We start from the raw sequence: 26,500 nt of genomic DNA, 5'->3' as shown, positions 1-26,500 counted from the left end.
AAAAACACTGTATTGACAGTGAAAGCTGTGACGCTTGCAGAGTCACTATCGTTATCTGGAAAGGAACCTACCTAACCACATATCAGTATATTTGCAGAGGAAGTAATTTGAGAGGCTAAAAGCAAGGAAGTGAATCTTGCAATTTACGGACTTAGCGGAATATGTTTGATACGCATGTATGCACACATGTGTACACACACACACACACACACACACACACACACACACACACACACACACACACACACACACACACATGTGTACACACACACACACACACACACACACACACACACACACACACACACACACACACACACACACACACACACACACACACACATATACAAACACACACACACACACACACACACAAACACACACATATATACAAACACACACACACACACACACACACACTACACCACAGCACATAAAAGGCAGCCTTAGCCAGCGCTTCTGCTTACTTCACACAAAGGGCCTCTGTGAATTTCAGTCATAGTGGCTTGGGACAGAGGGAGAGAGAGAGAGAGAGAGAGAGAGAGAGAGAGAGAGAGAGAGAGAGAGAGAGAGAGAGAGAGAGAGAAAGAAAGAGCGGAAAGAGAGCAAGGGAGGGAGGGAGTGAGGGAGAGAGAGAGACAGAGAGCAAGGGAGGGAGGGAGGGAGGGAGAGATTGAGAGAGATACAGACAGAGAGCTAGGGAGTGAGTTAGAGATGGAGAGAGGGAGAGACAGAAAGCTAGGGAGTGAGTGAGAGATTGAGAGAGAGACAGAGAGCGAGGGAGGGAGTGAGTGAGTGAGAGAGAGAGAGAGAGAGAGAGAGAGAGAGAGAGAGAGATTGAGAGCATTATTTATGAGCAGTCCGGATGCAGGAGAGCATGAAAGGGAATGAGAGAACACAGCTTCTGACGGGGGTGAGCTTTTAACATGGGCTCTGACACCAGCGGTGGGGAGAGGGGTTTACCAAGGAATCTGAGCATAGATCAGAGAGAGAGAGAGAGAGAGGACCCAGTGCGCCCCCTGCCCCCAGTTTACCCTGAGATACAGAAGGCTATGTGGGTCTGTAATGAGGGGCGGGGGGGGGGGGGGGGAGTGTAAAGAGAGAGGGGAGATGAGATGAGATGAGAGGAAGTGCTCATTCAAGGCCCCTCTCTCCTCTGACCTCGGCTCAGATCTCCGTTGGCATACTGCTCGTAGCTCTCACAGGTCTCTGATGCCAGGCTCTTTCAATGACATTCATCTTGATGTGTGTTTTGGACCTCTGGTTTGTCTTCTGAGCCTGCGTCTCTCTCTGCTGTGGACTGTGTGTGTCCTTCACGCTTTGACGTGTTGGTCCGTTGGGCCTGCGTGGCGCTGTGTTGACCCTCGTCTCTGGTGGCTTCCACTGCATGTCAGACGCCCACCACAGCCCTCTCAGAGGCTCACGGGAGAAGAAGCCCAATTACCTCGCTGCTGAGATTGCATCCTGGTGTGTGTGTGTGTGTGTGTGTGTGTGTGTGTGTCTGTGTGTGTGTGTGTCTATATGTGTGTGTTTGTTGGAGGGAGTGTGTACAAACTCATTATAAAGCATAAAGGCATGAAGGTGCATTTATGAAAGTGTGTGTGTGTGTGTGTGTGTGTGTGTGTGTGTGTGTGTGTCTATATGTGTGTGTTTGTTAAAGGGAGTGTGTACAAACTCATTATAAAGCATAAAGGCATGAAGGTGCATTTATGAAAGTGTGTGTGTGTGTGTGTGTGTGTGTGTGTGTGTGTGTGTGTGTGTGTGTAGCGGTTGCATAACTGGCCTGTAACTTAGCAGAGTCTTTGAGTGGTGAAGGGCAGCCAGTGAGCTGCAGGCAGGGAGAGGATAGAGGAGGGGGGTCTTGACCCCATCACTCTCTTCCTCTTCCTCCCTCACTCTATCTTTCTATTTTCTCTCCCTTGCTCTCTTTCTTTTTTTCTCGCTCTCTCCCCCGCCCCCTCCCTCTTTTTCCTTCTGTATAGACGCACAGCTTTCTTTACCAAGTACTAACAGTTCCCCCTTCCCACCCCACCATATTAAGTGAATGCTGCAGTCAGTCATTTGCAATCCATCTTATTATAGAGCTTTGGGCGAGTAGTCCGTGAGTGATGTGGGAGTTTGAGCTGGAAGGCTCTGATGCATCTTCATTTGGTTGTGTGTTTGGCTGTGAGATCATACTGAGTTGTACGTTACGGTGTCCTTCGTAATTTAACCAACTAAATGTTGTCTTCTGTTTGTGTTCTCAGCTCTACTGTACAAGCCAATTGACCGTGTGACCCGGAGCACATTAGTCTTACATGTGAGTATGAGGACGAGTGATTATACCACTTATACTATATTCTACACATGTATACCATATGTGTAGGAACCAGACCTGAATCAGCTCCCATATGTAGGCAAATATGCAGAAGCCCTTTTACTGGTAGACATCCGTGTGCATATGCATGCGCAGGACAGGAAGTAGACAGGTTCACAGCGGTGTCACTCTCAGGCTCTCCCAGTTTCACCACGGCGGAAGGTAAGGCGCTCAAAGGGGATTGTTCTTGAAGGGCGTCTTCACAGTGAGCGCTAAGCCTGCTGAGGAGAACAAGAACTCGGAATGAATGAATGAAAGAATTAATGGATGAATTAATAAATGGATGAATGAAGGGGCCAATCTGGTGCGGATGTGCTCCGCGTTGAGTCATCCAACCAACCACTGGGCTCAGCAATCTGCAGAGAACAAAGACTTGTCCAAAGAGTCTGCGCTCTCTACCCCTATGCAGATTGCATTGCAGTTTTTTTTTTCATCGAGTAGCCCATAGGAGCTGAACAAAAGCTAATGGATTCTTCTCAAAGGTCACCTTGACTCAATGGATGCCCAGCCAGTATGAATTTTAATGCTCACATTACTGAGTATACACACAGACACACACAGACACACACAGACACACACAGACACACACAGACACACACAGACACACACAGACACACACAGACACACACAGACACACACAGACACACACAGACACACACAGACACACACAGACACACACAGACACACACAGACACACACAGACACACACAGACACTCAGAGACACTCAGAGACACACACACACACACACAAATTCTCACACACCTCACTTACACAAGCGGCCCACCGCTCTGCCCTCAGCTCACCTCCCCTCCCTGCATGGGTTGCCTTGTCTGGGTGTTGATGTAGCTGTCAGAGGGGTTCATTGCTGAGTGTGGAACTACTGTGAGGCAGGGGGGGATTTGCTGTGGTTGGATTTAAAGCTCATTTTTGAGCATGGGGCTCGCTCTCTCACTCTATTTCTCTCTCTCTCACTCTCTTCTCTCTTTCTGTCTCACTGTCTTTTTCTCTCTCTGTCTCTCACTCACTCTCTCTCTCTCTCTCTCTCTCTGTCTCTCTCATTTTCACTCTCTTTCTCTCTCTGTCACTCTCTTTCTCTCTCTCTCACTCTCTTTCTCGCTCTCTCACTCTCTTTCTCGCTCTCATTCTCTTTCCCTCCCCCAAAAAGTGATTGGAGGGATCCAGAGACGTATGACTTGACATTTAGAATGCATAAACATTGGTGTGAAATTAGTTTAAGGTACTGGTAGTGATTTTTGTGTGTGTGTGTGTGTGTGTTTCTCAGGACCTACTGAAACACACCCCAAAGGACCACCCTGATTTCCCACTTCTTCAGGACGCTCTGAGGATATCTCAGAACTTCCTTTCCAGCATTAACGAGGAGATCGACCCACGCAGGACCGCTGTCACCACGCCTAAGGGAGAGGTATGTGTGCGTGTGCGCGTGTGTGTGTGTGTGTGTGTGTGCGTGCGTGCGTGCGTGCGTGCGTGTGTGTGTACGGTGTGTGCGAAAGAGAGAGAGAGAGAGAGAGAGGGGATGTTAGTGTCTCTGTATGTGCATTATCAGACATGAAATAAGCCCCTTAGCAGGCAGTTATTGTTCAGCTCGAATTTCAGGTCCAGATGAGTTTAGTGGCTTCCTTGAAGTTGCATTCATATTTTAGATATTGATGATTGAATATCATCATGGGAAGACTTAATCATGCCACAATGTTGGCATCTTCTATATTCATAATCGCAAGACATATTTGTTCATGTAATTATTTGATTTGGATACTTTAGTAATGTTATTTTGAAAAGGCCAGTGCTAACGGCACTCAGCCAGTTGTACAGAGGCAAGTTGTGTGCTAGTGAAACAGTCTGTGTTCGCTTAAACAGGAAATGATGTCATGTTGGTCTTCCGTGCAGGCTCGTCAGCTGGTGAAGGACGGCTTCCTGGTGGAGGTGTCAGAGGGCTCGCGGAAGCTCCGTCATGTCTTCCTCTTCACTGACCTGATGCTCTGCGCCAAGCTGAAGAAGACTCCAGTGGGGTACGGCGTGGCCTCTCTCTCTCTCGCTCTCTCTCTTTGTTTATTTTTTTCTTTGTGATGAGTCAGATTTTCTTTGTCTGTCTCTCTCCCATAGCTACACAGGCCATAGAATTGAAGGTAGCACACAGATTGAGCAGCTTAGTGGTTGCTTGCTGTGTTCTGTTAGCCCCTGAAGCCTAATCTGCCGCCTTGGTCGGTCAAACGTCCCCAGAGAGGTGTTTTATTGAGTGTTCCTCCATTCAACTAGGGGGGCCTTAGCTACATCGTCATCCTTATCCAATGCACAAAGCTTTACTGCTTGGTGTGTGTGTGTGTTTGTGTGTGTGTGTGTGTGTGTGTGTGTGTGTGTGTGTGTGTGTGTGTGTGTGTATGTACAGTTGGGATTTTGAGTGTGCCGAACTGAATTACTCTGGTCACCCCTGTCCTGATAAAGTGTTTCATTTATATGAGTGCTTTGCGTTTGACACCGGGGCCGTCAGCGAGGTTACCCTGTCCAGGACACCATCGTCTCAGGGATTGATAGCTCCCACAGCCTGGCTGTCTGAGTGAAAAACCTCACATCTCCATGGCAGCTCACGTTTCCCATTCTGCCACCCACCCTTTCCCCCCACTTTTATCTTTTTATCTGCGCTTCCCACAACACTCCTGGATTAGCTAAGGTTTGCTTATCTTCATTATAAACCTGGTTTATTAACCTGCTCTCAGGTCAGTCTCTATATTCATAAGCTCCATAACCAACAGGGGGGGATGCTGCCTTTGTGTCTCGAGTCCAACGCTCATTTTCCACCGTGTCACCCTGATTATAGCCTCTCCCTTTGTTCTCCAGTTTATTCTAATTAGTGACAGAGACATGAATATTCATACGGCCCGATTACAATAAAACAGACTCTGTGTAATGAGACTTGTCTGGTGTGTAAGTAAAGGAGACAAGCTAGGTTTATTAGGCATATTTTGTTTATTTATAAAACGGCAGTTGCATAATGAGCCGAGCTGTGGAGCTGTGGAGCACATCTGGGATGGTTATGAGCGGCTGTATGGAGTGGAAGTGCTGTCAGTGTTGACAGGGGAAACAAAAACAACCAAACAAAGTCTCAGTCCCCCACGGAGTTGTCTTACGCTTATACAGGGACAATTAGCATACAATACAGAATAGAAAGAAACATGGAATAGGAAAAATGTTGGTGTCAGTATGTGGCCGGATGTGTGTGTGTGTGTGTGTGTGTGTGTGTGTGCGTATGTGCGTACATGCGTGCATGCGTATGTATGTGTCCTGGGCTGCAACGGAACACATGAAACAGAGAAATTAGACCACTCCCTTATATTCCACTTCTTTGTTCCCCAAAATGAGAAGTATTGATGTGAAGTGTTACTGGAGGCCATGGAAGGCCAGTCTGCTAAAGCCTGTCGTATTCTTACACACATAGAGAGAGGGAGAGAGCACAAGGCAGTAGCCTTTTTAGCCATAATTAAACGCTGCAGGACATTATCCAATAAAGGCCAAGGCCACTGCTGGTCTCAAGTCAACATTATGGTAATATGTTTGGTCTGTCGTAGGATTCAGTCTCATAACTCACCAGCATAATGAATATGATTTGTGTGTGTGTGTGTGGGGGTGGGGGGGGTGAAATATAATTTGTGTGTGTGTGTGGAGGTGAATATGATTTCTGTGTTAATGAGTTGACAGTGTGCACTCCGGGCTAATTTCTGAATTTCCAATTAGAAAAATGGAGGTGCTTTCCCCTGGACGTAATTGTAGGCGCATGATTTATGTGCAGATGTGCCACCGTGTTCATTTCTGTCACCGTGGTTCCTCCGAAACATTATTAATGAGCTGTCATCTACTTTTAGCCTGTGTTTGAGACGAGGAAAAAATGACTGCTCACAGATCCTCCACACAGGCTGTATATAAATACTGTGAATGTTACAGGAACAAAGAGGTGTGCTTGTTTTTAGAACACATTAAAAGGAATATTACATTTCGCAGCAATACAGCAGCCGTTTTTGTCTTGCAATCGTCCATTGTCCTCAGCTTCCTGGCCAGCTCTAATTGAATCTAATTCTCTCTCCCCCCCGCTCTCTCTCCCCCCCCCCCCCCCCCCTCTCTCTCCTCTCTCTCTGCTCTTTGCTCCTTGTTTGTTCGCCTCTCTCTCTCTTGCTCTCTGTTTTTTTTATCTCTCCCCCCCCCCCATCCCTCAGGAAGCACCAGCAGTACGAGTGTAAGTGGTACATCCCCCTGGCTGACCTCACCTTACAGACGCTGGACGACTCGGTCGAATCCATCCCGCACATCCAGACGATGCCAGAGCACGAGATCGACGAGATGAAAAACAAGATCTGTGGCCTCAAGAGTGACATTCAGAAGGAAAAGGTGTGCATGTGGTCTCTTTTTTTTACTGGCCCAGTCCATCCTGGAATGCTGATGTTCGAGTCCGTTGAGACCATTCAAAGCTGAGGGCTCTTGTCTATGTATGTCTGCCAAACCACAGGAAACAACGAGTATTATGACAAGTGCTAGTGACCAGTATGCTGAGGGAAACACATTTTTAAGCCAGACTTTCACTTGTATGACCAGACCCACAACAGTGAGATATTCAGTTTCATTTGTATCAAGGCTTTTTTCAAAGACCAAGATGGTAGCTGAACGTTGATAGGATTTTGGCTCTTATCAGGTTCAGATGTCCACAAGATCCTGGAGAGATTCGTGTCACAGTTCAGCTGTTGTCTGGGAGCTTCTTTAGTGAGCAGCACTGTGCTTTGTGCGCTGCTGCAGCCCTGCTCCTTTGTGGGGGTCATGGCTGCGACCACAGACTGGGGTCAGCTAAGGGCAGACTCCACTTCCAGTAACAGAGGAAGGGCCACTGCCCCTAGTCCCCCCCCCCACCTCCTGTATGGCCTGCCATACCTGGGTGTGCCCAACTGTGTGTATGTTTGTGTGTGTGTGTGTGTGTGTGTGTGTGTGTGTGTGAGTGGATGTGTGTGTGTACATCACTTCCACCTTCCACCCCCCATCTGCCCAGGGCTCTGTTTATCTTTAGGAATTAAAGGCTGTGTTCCGCTGTGTAGGGCCTCTCTCTGTGTGCAAGCTGAGCCGCTCGTGTTATGATTGGAAAGAACCTGTCAGGAGTTACCGGTGCACTTGGAGAACAAGTTGTTTTGATGGTTGCTCTGGATGACTCATTAATGGTGTACACAAGATGATGTGCTGTGTTTGATGTACACACACACATACACGCATGCATGCATACTCACACACACGTATACTCACACATGCACTCATACGCACACACACACACACACACACACACACACACACACACACACACACACACACACACACATGCACGCATATTCACACATGCACTCATGCACACACACACACACACACACACACACACACACACACACACACACACACACACATATATAAATGCAGTCATAGTGTGAGAAAAGAGTTAGGCTTGTTTAGATTGAGTCGAGTACCATGGAACAGAGATAAGCATCTTATCCAGTGTAAACACGCATAATGAGTGGGGAGAATTTTGGGAACACTGGTGCATAGTCGCACACCCCTCACTTCCTCCCTTGCTCTCGCAAACACAATGGCTTGTAGGAACTTAGGTTTATATTGGGCTTCTGGGGATCTTCCATCGTCCAACATTCACACACACCCACACTCACACACACACACACACACACACACACACACACACGCCTCTCTTGAATATGCAGCACGAGCGGCCGCACAGCCCAAAGTGTGTTTGAGCGGAGAGCTGCGCCTCTGTGAACGACAGCGAGAGAGTTAGTTCTCAGGCAAGGTGAAGAAGGATGAAGGGATGTAGTGATGGAAGGATGGAGGTGAAGATCAGTTTAGGGAGAGAAGCACGGGAAGTGATGCGGTTTTTGGGATTGCTAGACGTGGTTACTTACCTGATGTACAGGTAACCCTGGGAAGGAAGGTTCTTAAGTGGCTTGACTGGTGAAGCCTCCTTCATTTGAATCTAATATTGTCCTGTTCTGAGGAGCCATTTGTGGATCTTCTCCCTTAGAAAACCTCTGTTCTTTATTTATTTGTTCAATGACTGAACCACAGAATTTCTAATGAACCCATTTGACTTGACTACTTGTTTTCGTGTGTGTGTGTGTGTGTGTGTGTGTGTGTGTGTGTGTGTGTGTGTGTGTGTGTGTGTGTGTGTGTGTGTGTGTGTGTGTGTGTGTGTGTGTGTGCGCGCGCGCGTGTGCACAGTCGAAGGGACAGAGCCGAGTAGTGGAACGGCTGAGAAAGAAAATGAATGAGCAGGAGTCCGGTCTGCTCTTGCACTCTCCCACAATCCCCTTCCGCATCCACAACAGAAATGGCAAGGTAAGGCCACCACAACACACCCCCATGTCAATGAATCTAGTCATAAGCATCTGGTCCTCCTGCCTACTCCATGGCTTCACATTTGAACACTAGAGGGAGCCATTGCTTTTGTATCTCAGTCCATCTTGTCTTTCTCCACCAGAGCTACTTGTTCCTGCTGTCTTCAGACTATGAAAGGTCAGAATGGAGAGAGAGCATTGAAAAACTGCAAAAGAAAGGTATGGAAAACGAATGAGGACATCGGCATGTTTGAAATTCCTAATAACTGTTATTCCTCTTAGAATTCGCCACATTATATAGGACTAGTCATCTGTGAAGTCTTATTACTTACACATAGTGTATCTGTAAATAGCTTCTTCAGCATTGGTTGCTATTGTTTGTCACCAAGCAGCACAATGGTGTACTCTGGCGCAGAGTGGTGTAACAGTGTTGTGTGTGTTGATGCGTTCCAGACCTGCAGGCGTGTGTGCTGAGCTCTGTGGAACTGCAGGTTCTCACCGGCTTCTGTTTCAAACTCAGAACCGTCCATAACATCCCACTCACCAGCCACAAAGATGGTAAGTTTCTCTCTCTCTCTCTCTCTCTCTCTCTCTCTCTCTCCCTTTTTTCCCTCTCTCTCTGTCTGTCTTCTCTCCTATCCAACTTTGTTTTCCTTCCTCGCCCACACACACACGGACTCCCGCTCGCTCTGAGTTTAGCTTGGCACGTCTGTCTGCCTGCCTCTCTCCTGTGCTGCTCATTAGCTTTCATCACTTAATGAACGCGCCACCTTTAGCTGACACGGTACTGAATCCACACCACACTTTCTACCAACTCTGCTTTCAGTTAAAGTTCCCTCTCCTCCTTCTCTCCTCTTTCTCTTCTCCCTCTCCTTCTCCCTCTTCTTCTCCGCTCATCCCTCCAGAGCTCCACATGAATGTGCCTCTTGCTACCGCCTCTGCAGCAGCAGTAACAGGAAAAAAAGGCCAACTGGATTTTAAGTGGAATCTAGGTTACAATCTGTTTCCAATCCACTGATAACCTGTGCCATGTTGTTTCCAGCCACGGCCTGGCAAAAAAAAGGTTCATGGCCTCGTTTGTTTGTCTTCAAATCTCTTCAAATATTCTTTTTTTTCTCTCCGGTGGGACTTGATATGTGACTGTTTGGACTGAGTAGACATTAAAGCCAAGCGTTCTCTCCCTGCTGCGATCACACCGGATGGAGGGGGAAATCGCAGGGGGGGGCGCCCTCATTCTGCCCCTGTGTTTCCACTCAGTCTCACCTCCCACAATGCTGAACTCCACCTCCACAGCCAGCCCAGACCTCCACAGCCACCCCAGACCTCCACAACCACCCCAGACCTCCACAGCCACCCCAGACCTCCACAGCCACCCCAGACCTCCACCACCATACCCTCTCTACAGCAGTGACATGAGATTGGGATCTTATCGTGTAGCCTATCTCCTGCTCTCCTCTAGGGCCTATCTTAATGACCCCCCCCCCCCCCCAGAGGATTATGCCTACTTGGTGGAATAACAAATAACACTCTGTTTTGCAAACATGTTTGATTTAGTTGACCACAGCCATTTTATCTAATTTTACTGGAAGCATGAAAGACTTCTGGCTACCTAATTAGGCTGTATAACCTTAATGGGTGCGTGTTAAAGTCTTGAGCTTTTTATAGTAACCCTATTAAATGTTTGTGTGAATACACAAACATTCACAAACACCCCCTAGTGGCGCTTCAAGCTAAAGACACCCAAATTACTCATTGCGGCATTATGTCAGTACAAAGTTAGAAAACAGAACGACGGTCAGCTCCTGAAGTTCAGGCTGAAAAGTGTGTAAGGACAAACCTGCACTGGCTCTGTGTGCTGTGGGAGTGAGTCAGCTGAGACAGGCCTCCAGTTCTGGGAGACTGACACACATTCACTGCCCCCGATGCCTTCATCCCCCTACGCACACACACACACCCCTGCCTCGCAGTGAAATATAAGGAAGAGGGGACAGGCTGAAATACAGACCAGCTGGGGTTGGAATGCACACCCCTGTGCCCCCCCCCCCCCCCCCCCAAACTTACAATCACAGCCCCTGTCTGTTCTCACAGCTTTGATTGCTGAGAGGCCTTTGACAGAACAGGGCCACTGTGACACTCCATGACAGTCATACAGTCACTGCCATAGCAGGCTGTCTCAGGTGTGCAAAGGGTCATTAGCAGAGGAAGTGGGTTGTGCACCGCAGCTCCCACAGACCAGGCCTGTTCCGGGATCAGTCCTGATGAGAGGTCAAGGGCAGGCAGGGGACTGCGCTGAGAGCAGTGAGCTGATCAGTCCTGAGGAGAGGTCTAGGGCAGGCAGGGCAGGCAGGGGACTGCGCTGAGAGCAGTGAGCTGATCTGATTGTCTGGAGCTGGCAGGAGGGGAGACTTTGTGGGGATTATTGAGTCTCTCAGGATTCTCTGATTCAAAGATAACATCCTCCTTGTTATTCTTCGTCTCTGCGCTGGCGGTGCTCAGAGAAGTGATACAGACACACGCATTGTCTTCTGTTTGGAGGAGGGTTGTCTGCTCTTTGGAGGAAGGGATCATACAGTCAGAGGAGGCTGTTTCTGAACCCCCAACACCCCCGGCACACATACACTCACTTGCACACACACACATATACTCACATATGCACACTCATTCTTTCTTTATCTCTCTCACACACATTAACAAACATTCACGTGCATATTCATTCTCTCTCTGTCCCTTTCAGTCACTCACACACACACACACACATACACAAACAGTTATTAGTATGGAGGCTGGCCTCTTAACGGAGGCCTGGGTGTTGTAGTGACACAGTTGGCCCTCCTCAGGTTGCGTTTATTTCCCCCGGAAATGTGTAGGCCGCCCAGCCCTTTCAAGCCCATCCAGCAGGGCAGGGCAGCACGTGAGAGAGTCCGTGCACTTCACACACAGATGACTGTGTGTGTGTGTGTGTGTGTGTGTGTGTGTGTGTGTGTGTGTGTGTGTGCATGCGTGGGGGATGTGCACGTGTGCATACGTGTGAGGGCATCTGTGTCAAGGCCACCCTGAAGACATTTCTCCGGGGTCTCGCTGTATATTTGAAGAGCTTACCTGCACATTTATGACAGAAAATATACAGGGTGCCCTTTGAGATGCATGGCAGTCATGATGTGAAAGGGTGTTAACATATACAGTGTTACAAGGGTGGGTCACATTTTTATAACCCAGTTCATAGTTCCCAGAGTTCCCAGACTTTAGAACAGATTGCATTCAGCAGTGTGACTATATGGGGGAAAAGATGCATCTTATTTAAAATAACACATCCAGGAGCTGACTAATGCAGCTCTCTGCTTATTGCTTGCAGGCAAAATAGAATTAGAATAGAAAATAGGCCCAGCTGAGACCCCCTCAGTTCAGGTCTACTTTCCCCTGTTCTTTTGTCCATGTCTGTCTGCTCTTTCTGCACCTCTCCTCTCTTCTCTCTCCGTCTCTCCTCTCTCCTCTCTCCTCACTCCTCTCCTCTCTCCTCTCTCCTCTCTCCTCTCTCCATCTCTTCATCCCTCCCTCTCTCCTCTCTTCTCCCTCCTCTCTCCGTCTCTCCTCATTCCTCCTCTCTCCTCTTTCCGCACTCCTCTCCACTCTCCTCTCTTCTCTCTCATATCTCCTATCTCCTCTCTCCTCTCTCCTATCTCCTCACTCCTCTCTTCTTCTCCTCTCTCCTTCTCTCCGTCTCTCCGTCTCTCCTCTCTCCTCACTCCTCCTTTCTGCTCTCTCCCCTCTCCTCTCACCTCTCTCCTCACTCCTCTCCTTTCTCCTCTCTCCTCTCTCCATCTCCTATCTCCTCTCTCCTCTCTCCTTCTCCTCTCTCCTCTCTCCTCACTTCTGTCTTGCTCCAGAGGGACCTTTCCCTGCCCTCCTGCTGGGGAGTTACCTTCAGGTGATGTGATAGGAATTTGTGATGAGGCTTCCAGTGCTGATCTGTAGTTAAGATGCAATCTGGGGGTGTGTGTGTTCGTGTGTGGTTTTGTGTGTGTGTGTGTGTGTGTGGTTTTGTGTGTGTGTGTGTGTGTGTGTGTGTGTGTGTGTGTGTGTGTGTGTGTGTGTGTGTGTGTGTGTGTGTGTGTGTGTGTGTGTGTAAGGGAATATTGCTGTCATCTGAGGGGCCTCGTCTCCTCCGTCTCACACTCCAACACACATACACTCACTCACACACACACACACACACATACACACTTAATCCCCTACCCCAAACTTCCAACCCCCTCCCCCCCCACCACACACACACACCCATGCACGCACACACACACACACATAAATCCTATTTGTTAAGATGGCAAAGGCGTGATAAGTCTGAATAAATAGGGAAGCTGTTGAACCACCGTGTCTCCAGAAGGCCGGACTGCAGCTAAAGCAACATTTGAGGTGGAACCCAAGCATCCCTTGCCAGGATGCTATTTGTGTAGCAAAGGGTTTTTCCTCTGATCAACTTTGAAATCATGTGATTGTGAGATGTGCTTGTTGTCCCTCATGGCTCCCTGTAGCTGAGAGTGTTTTTTTTTTCTTTCCTCCCAGATGAGGAGTCCCCCGGGCATTATGGCTTCCTGCATGTGATTGTCCACTCGGCCACAGGATTCAAGGAGTCAGCCAGTAAGTCAAGCCCTTCTCAAGCTGCAAGCTCTGCAGCCAACATTCTCTCAGTCTCTTTCCCTCTGTTGTCCCTGTCTGATGGTGTGCACGTGTGTGTGTGTGTGTGTGTGTGTGTGTGTGTGTGTGTGTGTGTGTGAGAGTGAAAGAAGTAGAGTGTGTGTATAAGTGTACATGCATGCGTAAGGGTTGTGTGTGGTTTAGGGCTTTGTCTGTCTTAGCAAATCCCTGTGTATGGTTCACAGAAAACCATGCATTATCTGTGCGCACAGGAAGAGCTGTTGCTCCATCAAGACTTACAGCACTCGAGTAATTTACTACACATGTTACAACCCCAAACAATGAGAGCGCGCCCGAGCCTTAGGTCTCTCTCAATTCCCACCAGGAAGGTAAACTTCCCCCCGCAGAAAGACCTCAGCAGACGTGGGCCTGATCCTATCTGAGGTTTTGACCCACCGCTGTGGCCGGGCCTGGTCCTGATAAAAGCAGGCAGTGAAAGCAGAGTGCAGCCGCAGAGCCGGTCCCAGTGGAGATGCTCCTGACCGCAGCCCGGCATTCCTGCAAGGCCTTTCATGTTGAGGGCGGCCATGCGCCCCAGAGCTTAGAGAGATCCACTGAAGTGATGTGGAGGAGGCCTTTCTATGGTAGCCCTTTGAGGTCACACAGGACCAAGGAAGCGGGGGGGCACTGTTGGGTCGGTGGGTGTGGAGCTTGTGATTGCTGTTGACCTCGCCCCCTTCACTGTGACCTCTCACCACACCCCATCTCTACAGACTTAACTACAGAAATCTTGACAATCAGCTGTCTGATTTACTGCAGGGCTGTGTGTGTTCCTCAAGCCAGAGAGGGACTTGTTACATAAGCTTCAAAGATATACGAAGAGACAGAGATGACAGGACAGAAATAGCATCACTTGGTGCACAGAGGCTGCTGTTTCTATAACAGTGTGAGTAAGGGCTTTGGGCTGATGTTGTCATATAGCTATTGGACTGAAAAAGCTGCACCTGGAGACCGGTCATAGGTTCTGGAGTGCCAGAGCTCACCACAGTGTAGAGCCTGGTCGTATCACAGTGCCGTTTGATAATCATATTGCTCATGTTTAAGGTCACTGTCAGCCGGTTTGGGGTGTGTGTGTGTGTGTGTGTGTGTGTGTGTGTGTAGGTGTAGGTGTGTGTGTGTGTGTGTGTGTGTGTGTGTGTGTGTGTAGGTGTGTGTGTGTGTGTAGGTGTGTGTGTGTGGTGTGTGTGTGTCAGAATGTACAACTGCAGTATATTAAGAGCATGGCACAAGCATGTGAGCATTTGTTATGTATGTGCTATGCCAGAATGCCTGAGGGCCCATAAGAATGTGGTGCCTAGGTGGCCCAGGTAAGCATCAGGTCACAGTAGAGCATTTCAGTGTGTTTCCTTTCTTCCCTTTCACAAAGGTTGGCTTGTTCCTAAATGCTTTCTTTAGAGAGCACATTGTGCGGCGAGTATGCCAGTATCTGTTTATTTTCCTTTTTTCTTTCCTTTCTGCTAAGCATGTGGTGTGCATTTATCACCATCTTTTTTTAGGTTGCTTCAGAGGCATAGCCACAGTAGACACTTCTCATCTGTTTTTGCTTTTTTGTGAAAGGATTTGAAAGAAGAAGGTGTATGTGCGTGTTTGTGGGTGTGACGTCTCTGTACACTCATCTATGTGTGCGGTTGGTTTATTTGTTCTGCTGCCATGCTAAATTCGGATTCAGGATAAAATGACATCTGCTGTGTGAACACTGGGACACGACACTCTAATGTACTCTCACAAGAGATGCCTGAGAAACAGCTCCACCACCACACCAGTTTTTTTGTTGTGTTTTTTTACTTTTTTTGTTGAAAGAAAGAGCTGCAAATTGGCTGTTGCTTGTCGGACCCTCTTCTGTGGGATCTGATTCTCAGGATGTGAGAGAGCCGGTCTTAGGGAACGTGCGCCAGCCTCCGCGGAGCCCCCGCTGAGCTCCAGCTCCTCCGAAAGGAAACTAAACCAAATCTGCGCTCAGGGCAACGGCAGAAAACTGGGTTGTGGACATAAGGGAAGGGATTCGATTGGATCCTCAGAAGAGAGACTGAGCAAGAAAAAGAGAAAGTGGGAGAGAAAGAGAGTGGAAAAAAAGAGTTAGTAGCTGACTGGCCTAGAATGTTGAAGCAGTATCTTAGCATCAGCTTATCCCAGCTTTTTATTCCCTCTCGGCATTTCGTTACAGTAGACTCTCCGGTCATCTTCTCTCCATGAGATTGTAGCAGTACAGTGCAGTGCTGTGCTGTGTGTTTTGCATTCAGGTTTGTTATTCAGTTGTGGTTGATGTATTTTCTCTCTCACACACAGTTTCCCTTTTCCTGTCTTTAATCTAATACAGTGCTTATTTAATTCTCTCTTCTTTAAGAATCTGCCCCCCCACCCCCCCCTTTTTTTTGGGTTATTAATGCCATCACTCTGTTTCCAATCAAAAGGAATTAGATTAGACTGTATCCTGCCTGAAATTGTGCCCTCGTTCCCTCTTCCCTTCACTCTTTCCTGCTTCAGCCTTACAATAGACTCTACTGTGACTGGCTCTGGTGGCTTCAGGCCCCTTGGAGCCTCCCTGTGCGTATACAAACTGTACACATTCTCACAGGTGGCTGGATGGGGGTTTGCAGCCCAAGGTATGGGACCTGTGAACCACAGGAGGCAGAGGGATTTTCAGACATTGTAGTTTAATTTCCCTTTCGTCTGTGTGTGCACCCACTTATGACCACCCCCGGTGATCTGACATCCTGACGATCATCCAGTCTGCCATGAAGGTCCTGGGAATGCTGGCAGCACCAAGTGAGGGAGCTCTAAAGGCTCCTTGACTGTGAAAGGTAAACCTTCACAGCCTCACGTGCAGAGACTGAAGCGGAGATGTCGTAGCTCACCCTTGTGTGTGTGTAGGACATCACTCACTCTTATCACTGACCACCAGTTGGTCGCACACTGCGGTCACACCACCCAAACAGCCTTGATGCCAAGTTGTAGTGACCCATTTGCCCAAGGCACGATAAAGAGGGAGGAAAGAGCTAACACGTGAGTGTTCCGTGTAATCAGTGACATTTAACACTGGTTCGGTATACAGTCTCAATGAAATGTTAATTTGCTTAAAATGGCCTTTTATATCCTCATACGAAAGCAATCCTGATTTGCTTTCTTTGGGTGAGATGATGAAATTGCTTTATAAGCTAGTCGTCAGCCATATGCACTGCAGTGTTGCGCTTTTGTAGCTCTTATCAACAGCCTCTCCATTGGTTCTCCCTGGTATTTCACCCTGACCAATGACAAGCACTTTATCACTGTTTTTTGTGTGTGAGCAGGAATAGCCCGGCGTGAGATCTCTACACCCTCCACAATGCCAGTCAGCTCAACAGAGACAGAGCTCCCCCTGAGTGTCTGGGCGCTGCTCTGCTTTCTCAAGCACCTGGGCACTTTGGCGCGTTATTGCTGCGTAGACTGTGAACCTGACACCGCCCACGCCAACAGCTCAAAGGCCCCGGGCCAACTCTCTGTCTGGCTCATCTTTTGAAGTGTGCTCTTTTTCCTTGGTCCTCCTCAACCGAAGTGGGTTTCTGTGCCTCCGTACTTAAATTTGAAACCTTCGCTGGGCCCAGAGGATATGTATTTGACCTGCTTTTCTCCCTTTAGTGTTCGTAGCCGGGCCAGTAAAGCCTTCAAGAAAAAGGCTGTCGAAAGAGAAGGCATGTTGCTGGTTAATCTGTTGAACCGGCCCGGGGGGCTTTTAGTGAAAGATCTTTATCCATCCTGCAGTTCATTTGGTGGGGAGGTAACTGAGCGGTCAGGGCAAAGTCCCTCTTCCCTCTGGGGTTCACCGACAGTCCTCCTGTCTCCTACCTCAGCAGTTTGCTGCGTCTCCTTCAGTGTGGACTCGACGTTTGCGCATCGGGTTTGCCCCTGACTTCGCCCATACTTAGTATTATGCCTAGGTCAGCGGCTAGTCTGCCAGTCTGACGATCTCATTGGCCCCTCAGGAGGTTAGACAGTGGAATTCACTCATTCTGAGTGGGCATGGCTTGCTTGGTGTTCCCAGATGAGACATTTACATGATGTTTGGTCTGGACATCCTTAGTGGGAATTCATTTTGGTTTGGGATGTTTTCAGTGAGCATCACAGAAAATGATATTATCAGCTTGTGACAAGTTTTGCAAGATTTAACCTGGAAGTGCTATGTTGGGCACAGCCATTGCAAAAAAACTGAAACATTTTAACTTAATAGAACCAGAGGAGAACTGCAATATCTTAGTTTATTTAATTTAAAGGTTAAATGCCACAACAACGCAAATTGTATCACTGTCCAAATACAGTCCTTTTATAGTTTCTAGTAGACTGTAGGAATATACGTATGTGCATGTCAGTATGAGACTCGTGACTTGCTGTATCGAGATCTAGAATAGGGACTTAATTCTGGCTAGCTGATCCTGATTTTGAACCTTCCACTCCAGCTCGAAATGGAGTTCTGTCTATGTCTAGATTTTTCTCACCTCCTCCCCTATGCTACAGCAGCACACCCCACACATCTCGCACAGGTCAAAGGTCGGCGTGCGTAGCCATCCATCAACCTGTCGAGGGAGGCACAGCCGCTCGGGGGGAGGCGGCCCAATCAATGACACGGGGCCTCAGCGCGGTGTGGGGCAGCCTCTCTAATGACATGGCTCTGTGAAAACGCATGGCAGCCCAATAAATGAGTGCATTAGCAGGGCTGACACCTCCCTATCCTGGCCTGAGTTATTCTAATCCCCAGAGGACATAGCTGTCTCTGTGTGTGGGGGGGTTTTTGTGGGTGTGCAGTGCACGTGTGTGTGTGTGTGTGTGTGTGTGTGTGCGTGTGTGTGTGTGTGTGTGTGTGGCTGGTCGTGTGGCTGAAAAGTCCTCAATACATTTGCTTTGTCAATGTTGACACACATGGACAGTTTTGCTAATTAATGGCCATGCACTTGATGGCAAACTGTCAGTGCTATGACCCTTAACACAGTTGTATTTTCATGACTTCACTCATTCAGATTTTTACCCCACTATTTATGCCCCACTTAACACATAGCTCAAGGCAAACTCAGACGTATGGCTTAGCGCCTCATGAACCTGTCCCGTTACTGAGTATTAAGAAGACTGGGTGCTTATCCATCTAGGGCACTGCATCAGTTTTACTGTATATGTAAATGAAAATATTATGAATAAAATGGTGGGATTCAGAATGTCCTTCATAGTCCGTGTTCTTACAACCCCCATCTTCCTCCCTGACTAGATCTCTATTGTACTCTGGAAGTCGACTCCTTCGGGTACTATGTCGGAAAGGCCAAGACCCGCGTGTTCCGAGACACCACAGAACCAACCTGGAATGAGGTGAGTGTCCTTCTCAGTTCATTTGTCATTGAGGATGAATGTTAATAAATGTGTATGTTAATATGCTATAAAGCAAAGGCTAGTATTTGTGGTCCCTGGGTTGATGTTGAAAAGGCTCCCAAGGCTGTGAACCATATCACATCACAGAAAAATACACAGTTACAATACTTAATGATTTGTATGTGTCTAGTGATCTAGTATTTACTGGAATAGAGTTTCATTCCCGTGAGGATTTGACCAGACCATCGCTTTTCTCCTGCTCTGCTTTTCTGTGTAATTCTGCCCGCTCGTCTTTCCGGTTGTATTTGGGCTCTTGGTTCAGCCTCGGATCGATGATCTAGATCAGTTAGGAGAGGCCCTTTCTCTAATGCAATCATGTTCTCCACAACAGGAGTTTGAGATCGAGCTGGAAGGCTCCCAGTGCTTACGGATCCTCTGTTATGAAAAGTGTTACGACAAATCCAAGCTCAACAAGATCGACGACGACAACGAGATCGTGGACAAGATAGTGGGGAAGGGCCAAGTTCAGGTAAGGAAGGGCAGCCTCTGCCCTGGTTTATACTGTAGCTCGTCATCATTGCTTAAAATTGCGCAGGAGTATTTTGAGAGCCCAGCTTGGCCCAGCCTGAGAAGCCCAGTGCCACAGTGCCACAGTACCACATCGGGTGGTTTCCCCAGTGAGTCAGTGCTATTGTTGTCGAAGCCCTTCATCAGCTTAGGGTTGTTGCGGTGGACTGACGTGAATCGGTTGGTTTTAAAGTCTGAGAAGAAAATGGTTCACTAGGTTTGCATTCCCTTGTGTGGGAAAACACGCCATTAAACATTCACTTTGAAAAAGCTGTGTTGTTTGGGGTGGGGTTTTGGGGGGCCGATAAGGGGGTGGTGCAGTGGTGGGGGTGCAAAGTCTGGTGGTGAGTCATTAAAACGTGGCTTTCTTTCCATCTGTCGCTGTTTTTCCCGTTATAGATTCTCACACTTCAAGCACTTTCCCCTCATGTTGAATTATTATAGTCTTTAGGTAAGTCAAGTGTAGTCACACACACCTCATTTCATGCAAATGGTTGTGAATAGAACTATCAATGAGTATGTCATCATTTAACTGCACTGAGGCAGTTAAATGAGCTTCAGCCTGTGTCTTTGAGAAAGTTTTATATGAGAAAGAAGTGGATTGCCACTCCCCGTCCTGGACCCACACGATGCATTGCACTCTCCCAAATCATCCCTGAAATACCACTCTCCTCCAAAACTAGGGCAGGATGAGGAAAAAAAACACAGAACTCTGAGCCTGGGGGAAAAAAGTCTTAACTGCAGTGTGCTCGCCCTCCCTCCTGAGGATGAGAACCAGAATTGAGTCGGTGGCGCATTTGTCTCCCCAGTCCTCCTCCCTTGTCCTGGTGTAACTGCAGCAGCAGCAGCTCATACCTCTTGTCTCCGTCTCGCCAGAACAGAGACGGGCCGTGTTAGACAGTAGCCAAGTGTGCGTGGAGTCCTACTATTCTCCTCCTGGAGACAAGGAAGGCACTAAATAACACACCAGGGGAGGTGTGTTCCCTCGCACTGCACAGTGGAGCAGTGCATCAAAGTGCAGAGTGTGTGTTGTGTGTGTTGTGTGTGTTGTGTGTGTGTGTGTGTGTGCGTGTGTGTGTGCGTGCGTGCCTTTTTGTGTGTGTGTGTGCCTGTGTGTGTACGCGCAGCACTGGAGAGTGTAGGGATTTCAGCCAACACTTTGGTGCATTGTGAAATAGCCTGTGGGCTTTGGGCGGTGTTTGTGTGTGCCGAAACATGGCATGAATGCCAGTCTGTCTCAGCAACAACCAGCACTGGTGCAGCTATCTGCTCCACCACAGGCGAAGAGAGCCATGACTGTTGAATACAGAGAGGCAAACCCTTTTCCCTCCTTTCATAAACCGTACCCCTATCACATTTCAAGACCCAGTGTGATTGTTTATTAGAACTTTATTAAATGTTTTTATTTAGCTCAACTAAGTGGTTAATGATTTCCTTCCCGCTTTGGACAGGACTGCTTTCATAAGTCGGTTGCGTCCAAATTTTCAGGCTCCTCATAGCAGGAGATTGTTTTGAGCGGCTCAATTTGACCTTGAGAATTACTAAGGTCTGGTCTGTTTTTCTCCCCCGTCTCACGTGAAGGCCCTCTCCAGAGAGACGCTTGCTCAACACATCTACACATCATCCCCGAGACATTCCGGTCTCGCTGCCCAGACAGCTGAAGCCGTGACTCTCATCTAGACTATGCCTCTCTCTCTCGCTCTCTCTCTCAGATAATAGCCCAGAAAAAAAACTTAGAACAATTTGCACATTCCCATGTCATCACCCCCGACTGTCACACGATGCAAGCATCCCTTTGACAAAACAGCAAAACAACATCCCCTCAGCTGCCCTGATGGAAAGCCTGCCGTCACTGGCATGTGTATGTGCACAGCCACTTCACAACTATAAACATTCTGTCGCTGTCATTGTTCTGTCATAATTTTCTTCTGCCAGCAAATGCTCTCTCTCTCCCTTTCTCTCTCTCCTTCTCTTCACTCTCTCGTGGCAGCCGTCACTTATGGCCGTCACTGTTGCGGTGTCCGGAGCAGCTGTGCTTTGCTCGTCTTTAAGCAGGGGCCAGATTAGACAAATGAAAGAGGTTGCGGGCCTGTGCCATGGGGTCAATTAAAAGCGTCCCCGATATGTGGCCTGGCACCTGTGGAGCATGCAGCTGGAGTTCCACCCTAAGCCTTATCAGCTCGTCTCTGAGTTAACAACCTCGTAATGACGCAGCTGCAATACTGGACTGAACAGGGGCTGGCTATGGGGTGTGTGTGTGTGTGTGTGTGTGTGTGTGTGTATAATCCAGGGAAAGAAGGGTTATTATGTAAGTGAACTCAGGGTTCCAGAGAGATATTTGCACACGCCCTTCTGTTTGTTTCTGTCTCTTGTTCGGCATCTGTTTTTATGTGTGTGTGTGTGTGTGTGTGTGTGTGTGTGTGTGTGTGTGTGAGAGAGAAAGAGGGAGAGAGCGATAGAGACAGCGAAAGTGTACGTGCTGTCATGACCACAGCCATCTCTCATAGGATGCTGCACTGAGATGCCTTGGAGCCTGAGAGAGGGGCAGACATGTAAACCACCTCTCTGAGAGTAAACAACGCTGTCGCTCTCACGCTGTGCCCCCAGGATTGACATGAGAGCGCAAAGGAGAGTGGAAGAACGTGCGCAGGCCCTCATTTGATGGTGGGAATTACATGAGTGAGTGAGTGAGTGATTATGTGAACAAGACTGTGTGTGTGTGTGTGTGTGTGTGTGTGTGTGTGTGTGTGTGTGTGTGTGTGTGTGTGTGTGTGTTTGTGAGAGGGAGAGGGAGAGGGAGAGAGAGAGAGAGAGAGAGAGAGAAGTTTCATAAGAGGACAGATGTTTCATGAGAGGAGAGCAGGTAAAAAAAGAGAGTGAATGAGACAGAGGGAGAAAGTGAGACTGGGGGCTTCATAAACAAGGGAAAAAGAGAGTGTACTTTGTACGGCCTCTGAACGTCCTTCATGTGTAACCCTCCTAGTGATAGCAATTGGATCCTTCAGTGTCTTGCTGTGTGTGGGTTAAGCCTCACAGCTATAAACACAAACCCCTCTACAGGGCATATCTGATTTCAAGCACATAGTGACAGAACTGACATTGTGCCACCATGGAGGCAAACCGGCCAAATTCCTCCTGTTAGACTGTTGTGTTGCCATAACACTCACTGTTACACTTAGTGTTCATAAATACAGGCAAGAGCATCTCTGGAGGTTTCTCATCACAAACCGTAATGTTGCCTTCTTAGGGGAAGCCTGAAAGTGTGTATACAGTGGGTTTGTTCCGAACATCTCACTTGGTATCTGAAGCCCACCTCAAAATGCCATGCTATATACCCCCACCTCAACAACCCTTATCTCGGGCCATGCCAGGCTACAAACCCCCACCTCAACAGCCCCTATCTTGGGCCATGCCAGGCTACAAACCCTGTAGCATAGACTTTGTGTTGGAGCTACTCTGTTATGGTTGCTCGTCAGGCTCCCTTTGGAACAAGCCAAAATGTTTTGCTTTGCTCCCTGGAGAGAGGGCCTGATTTATTTACGCTGGTTCCAAAATATAAAAAGCCCTTAAATGGTCACATTGGGCCGAAACTCTGGATTTTATCGCTTAGTTTCCACTAGTACATTTGCCTCATAGATGGGAAAGTTGATAATAGCGCGGTCCTCATATAAAACAGAGATGGCATTTTCATAAACATAATAATTGTGCTTGCGTTGTACTGTATGTATTTGACTTGTGATTGTATTAGGTAAAATAATGTGGTTTGGCTTGAAATAGAATCAGGAATCTAAATCTGAGTAATGTAAACCACAGTTGTTCATTAAGCAAATAAACTGAGCTAGCATCTACCCCATAGGTAAATCCTTGAGGAGCGTCTTGTTCAAGCTGTCTATCAGCTGTCCGAGTGGCTGTCAATCAGCCAAAGTCTCATGTAAACAGCAACTGTGCAGTAGCATTTCACCCATATCCCCTCAAATGGAGTCTGCATGTGACTGTGATGGACGGGTGTCCTTGGGCCATTCATTACGGCTCTTTTCCGCAGGTCACTCCCGTGGGAGATGACCTCTGTCCTCTGGGTCACTCCAGTAATCGTCCGTTTAACAATGACAAGGTCGAGGCCATTTTTCTCCTGGCTGTGCTGAGATTGGCTCCCAGAGCCACCTGTGGGGGAGTGCAGTGCAGACAACCAGTCAATACTGCAGGGGCCCTGCTATGACACAGCGTAGGCAGAGGGATCCTAAACATGGCAGTTATTGAGCTTGTAGAGTAGCTAGTTTTACATGTTAATCACGTTCGCCTCCTCTGATCATGTTGCGAGGGTTTTTTTTTCATCTTTTACACTGGGCCACTTAAATGGACTTGCTGTGCCCATGTTGTTAGGCATGTAATGCAGTGCATTATGGGAGTAGTCTTTCTTTAGATCGTGGAAGTTTGATTAGCTGATTGTATTCTCAGGGGAGTAGTTATGCAACGTCTCAGATGACATAGCATGGCGGTGCAGAAGGAAACTCTTCAAATGCAAAGCAGGAGTCAGCAGTGCTTTATTCTCTCTCTCTCTTTCTCTCTCTCTCTCTCTCTCTCTCTCTCTCTCTCTCTCACTCTCTCTCTCCCTCTGTTCCCCTCAAGACTCCCATCACTCCATCTCCACCAGCCTCCTGTTCTCTGGGGGAGCCACTTGAGTTTCCTACATCTCTCTTTCTGTCTCTTTCTCTCTCCCTATAAATCTTGCTCCTCTTCCCTCCACCATACCTATCATTCTCTCTGCTTTCTTTCTCCTTCCTCTCTCTCTCTTTCTCTTTCTCTCTCTCTCCCTTTAATCTCCTCCCCTATTTCTGTGTCTTCCTTTCTTAATTTTACTTCCTTATCAGCAGGAAGGCCTGTGCCCCTAACTCATCTCTCTGTCCTCATAGTGCCCCTCCAGTGTGGCTGTGTCCTCTGGGAGTAAAGTCAGTTAGGTAACACCCCCCCCCCCCCCCCCCCCCCGTGTATGTCCCAGCTCCGTGTCTAAGCTGAGTCTCACTGAAACTCTCACCGCAGCATCTTGGCCCTGTAGACAAAGCCTTTTTCTTTAGTACTGCTGAAACACACACACACACACACACGCAAATACGCACGCACACACACAGTCACACGCATACACGCACACACACAGCACACACACACACACACACACACACGTGAGGTCACCCAGCTCAGGATGGAGTGGGACAGAACATCTTGTTCTGCGCAGAAAGAAAGGGACAGTGATCTAACCACTCTGGCCCATTTCCCAAACTCCCTGCCCCTCAGTCCAGAACAGCCACCCCCCAGAATCCCCCCAGGCCCGAAGAACCCAAAACACCTCTCTCTCTCTCTCTCTCTCTCTCTATCTCTCTCTCAACCCCATGCTGAGTTTGCCTAAAGCCTGTTAAACATCCCCCCCCCCCCCCCCCCCCCACACACACACACACACCGCCACCATCACCCTCTCTGTGCGCCGGGGCGTTTTTTTGCGGGTAAATCGTAACTGGATCCATTTGAACGGCTTCCCAAAAGATAATGGGAGACAGAGTCCAGGCGTCAGCGGCGCACGAGAACAAAGACCCGTGCTGCTGGCAGGCAGGGCCCCCTGCATCAGGCACAGTTACATTACAGAACATTACATTAGCGTAGAGCAGCAGGCAAACACCACTGGATTTATATTCAGCCCATTAGCGCAACCAGCCTGCACACACACACACACACACACACACACACACACATACTCAGCACTCTGTCTCTCTCGCTCTTATTCTTTTTCACAGAGTGTGCCTCTGGAACGTTTTCTTTTTTTTGACCCACGACTACATTTGCAAGCATTGTAGTGTAAGTGTTATGCTGTATATAATATATGTACAATTTTTAGAATACATTTGATAGACATTCCATATTCCTACTTTCTTAGGGTTCTTATTAACATGTGAAACTGTGGTGGGCTACCACGCATCAGTTCCTTCTGAAACAGCTTAAAATATGACTTTATTAAGAGCCTCCAAGGAAGGAGCCTATTATTGTACCCCTCCTGGGGTGGAGGCTACCAATGAGGGACCTCCAGACATCTCTTTCCTTGGCTGCTTTCTTCAGTTGGCTGATTTAACTGCATGATTTTCTTTCCACCAAATTGCAGCACTCTGTGGAATGCCAGGCGAACTATCTACAGTCCAAGTACTATCTTAAAAACTATCTTCAGAATGAACGAGGTGTTGTGATAAATGTTTTTGAGAAACTATTGGACGTTCCAAGATATATTAGGTCTTCCAACACATTTCTGACATGTTCAATTCGTGTTGGATGTCATAGCACTCAACATTATAGTTGTGCAGTGTGATGGGTCATCAGATGACAAGCCTGTCTGGTTGTGCAGTGTTCCAGCAGTGAGTGTCTCACAGCTCAGGTCTCATTGTGCTGCTGACTGGTTTGGGGGCTGTGTTGGGGATCCCATTGTTTCAGTTATGCAGTTACGTGTCACCTCACACTCTGAGTGATTTTTCTGTGTGTGTGTGTGTGTGTGTGTGTGTGTGTGTGTGTGTGTGTGTGTGTGTGTGTGTGTGTGTGTGTGTGTGTGTGTGTGTGTGTGTGTGTGTGTGTGTGTGTGTGTGTGTGTGTGTGTGTGTGTGTGTGTGTGTGTGTGTGTGTGTGTGTGTGTGTGTGTGTGTGTGTGTGTGTGTGTGTGTCTGTGAGTAAATGAGAGCTGCGCCTAATGGCCGTAATATGGCCTCCCATTTATCATCTTCTGCCCTCCGTCGTGTCGTGCTGTAATCTGTCATGTCACCTCCGCTGCTCCCCTTCCCTCCTTTACCCCCTCCTCTACCCAGCCCCCTCAGACCCTGTGGGAGCCCCCAGGGCCGTGCATACAGAGCAGGACCTGGCAGAGACAGATGGAGGACTTGGGTGCTCCCTCATGCTCACTCACGGCAGGGGGCACGTTCAGACCTAATTGGAGACAAATTCGTAGCATGTAAATCATATCAGTCGCAACTGCTCAGCTAATCTTGGATACTACTGACGTCCAAAAGGTGTGTGTGTCAGAGTGTGAGTGTTTACAGATATTTTACATACATGCTTATTTGTGTCCAGGCTAATAACACTCTGTTTTCATGGATGAGCTGGATGCTGGATGAACTCTGACCGCATATTTCAGTTCTCCATCGT

The 26,500-nt window shown here is 48.1% G+C and overlaps 1 protein-coding gene across 2 annotated transcripts in view; it reads left to right on the top strand.

Moving 5' to 3' along the window:
• The window catches only part of abr (ABR activator of RhoGEF and GTPase), a gene marked incomplete at its 5' end in the record, with an annotated part of 125,444 nt that overhangs the window by 63,571 nt on the left and 35,373 nt on the right, over nucleotides 1–26,500 (top strand). For both annotated transcript variants that reach the window (XM_080839151.1, XM_080839152.1), the window contains 10 exons: nucleotides 2,247–2,299; nucleotides 3,640–3,780; nucleotides 4,263–4,384; nucleotides 6,581–6,752; nucleotides 8,628–8,744; nucleotides 8,887–8,962; nucleotides 9,197–9,301; nucleotides 13,304–13,378; nucleotides 18,666–18,763; nucleotides 19,155–19,292. In XM_080839151.1, coding sequence (XP_080695277.1) covers nucleotides 2,247–2,299; nucleotides 3,640–3,780; nucleotides 4,263–4,384; nucleotides 6,581–6,752; nucleotides 8,628–8,744; nucleotides 8,887–8,962; nucleotides 9,197–9,301; nucleotides 13,304–13,378; nucleotides 18,666–18,763; nucleotides 19,155–19,292 — 1,097 coding nt within the window. The remainder of the gene's footprint in view (nucleotides 1–2,246; nucleotides 2,300–3,639; nucleotides 3,781–4,262; nucleotides 4,385–6,580; nucleotides 6,753–8,627; nucleotides 8,745–8,886; nucleotides 8,963–9,196; nucleotides 9,302–13,303; nucleotides 13,379–18,665; nucleotides 18,764–19,154; nucleotides 19,293–26,500) is intronic.

This window comes from Sprattus sprattus, assembly GCF_963457725.1.
Source record: "Sprattus sprattus genome assembly, chromosome: 1".
In the NCBI taxonomy this organism is placed as follows: Eukaryota; Metazoa; Chordata; class Actinopteri; order Clupeiformes; family Clupeidae; genus Sprattus; species Sprattus sprattus.
The sequence above is the reverse complement of the archived record's forward strand: the minus strand, read 5'-3'. Positions and strand labels throughout refer to the sequence as shown.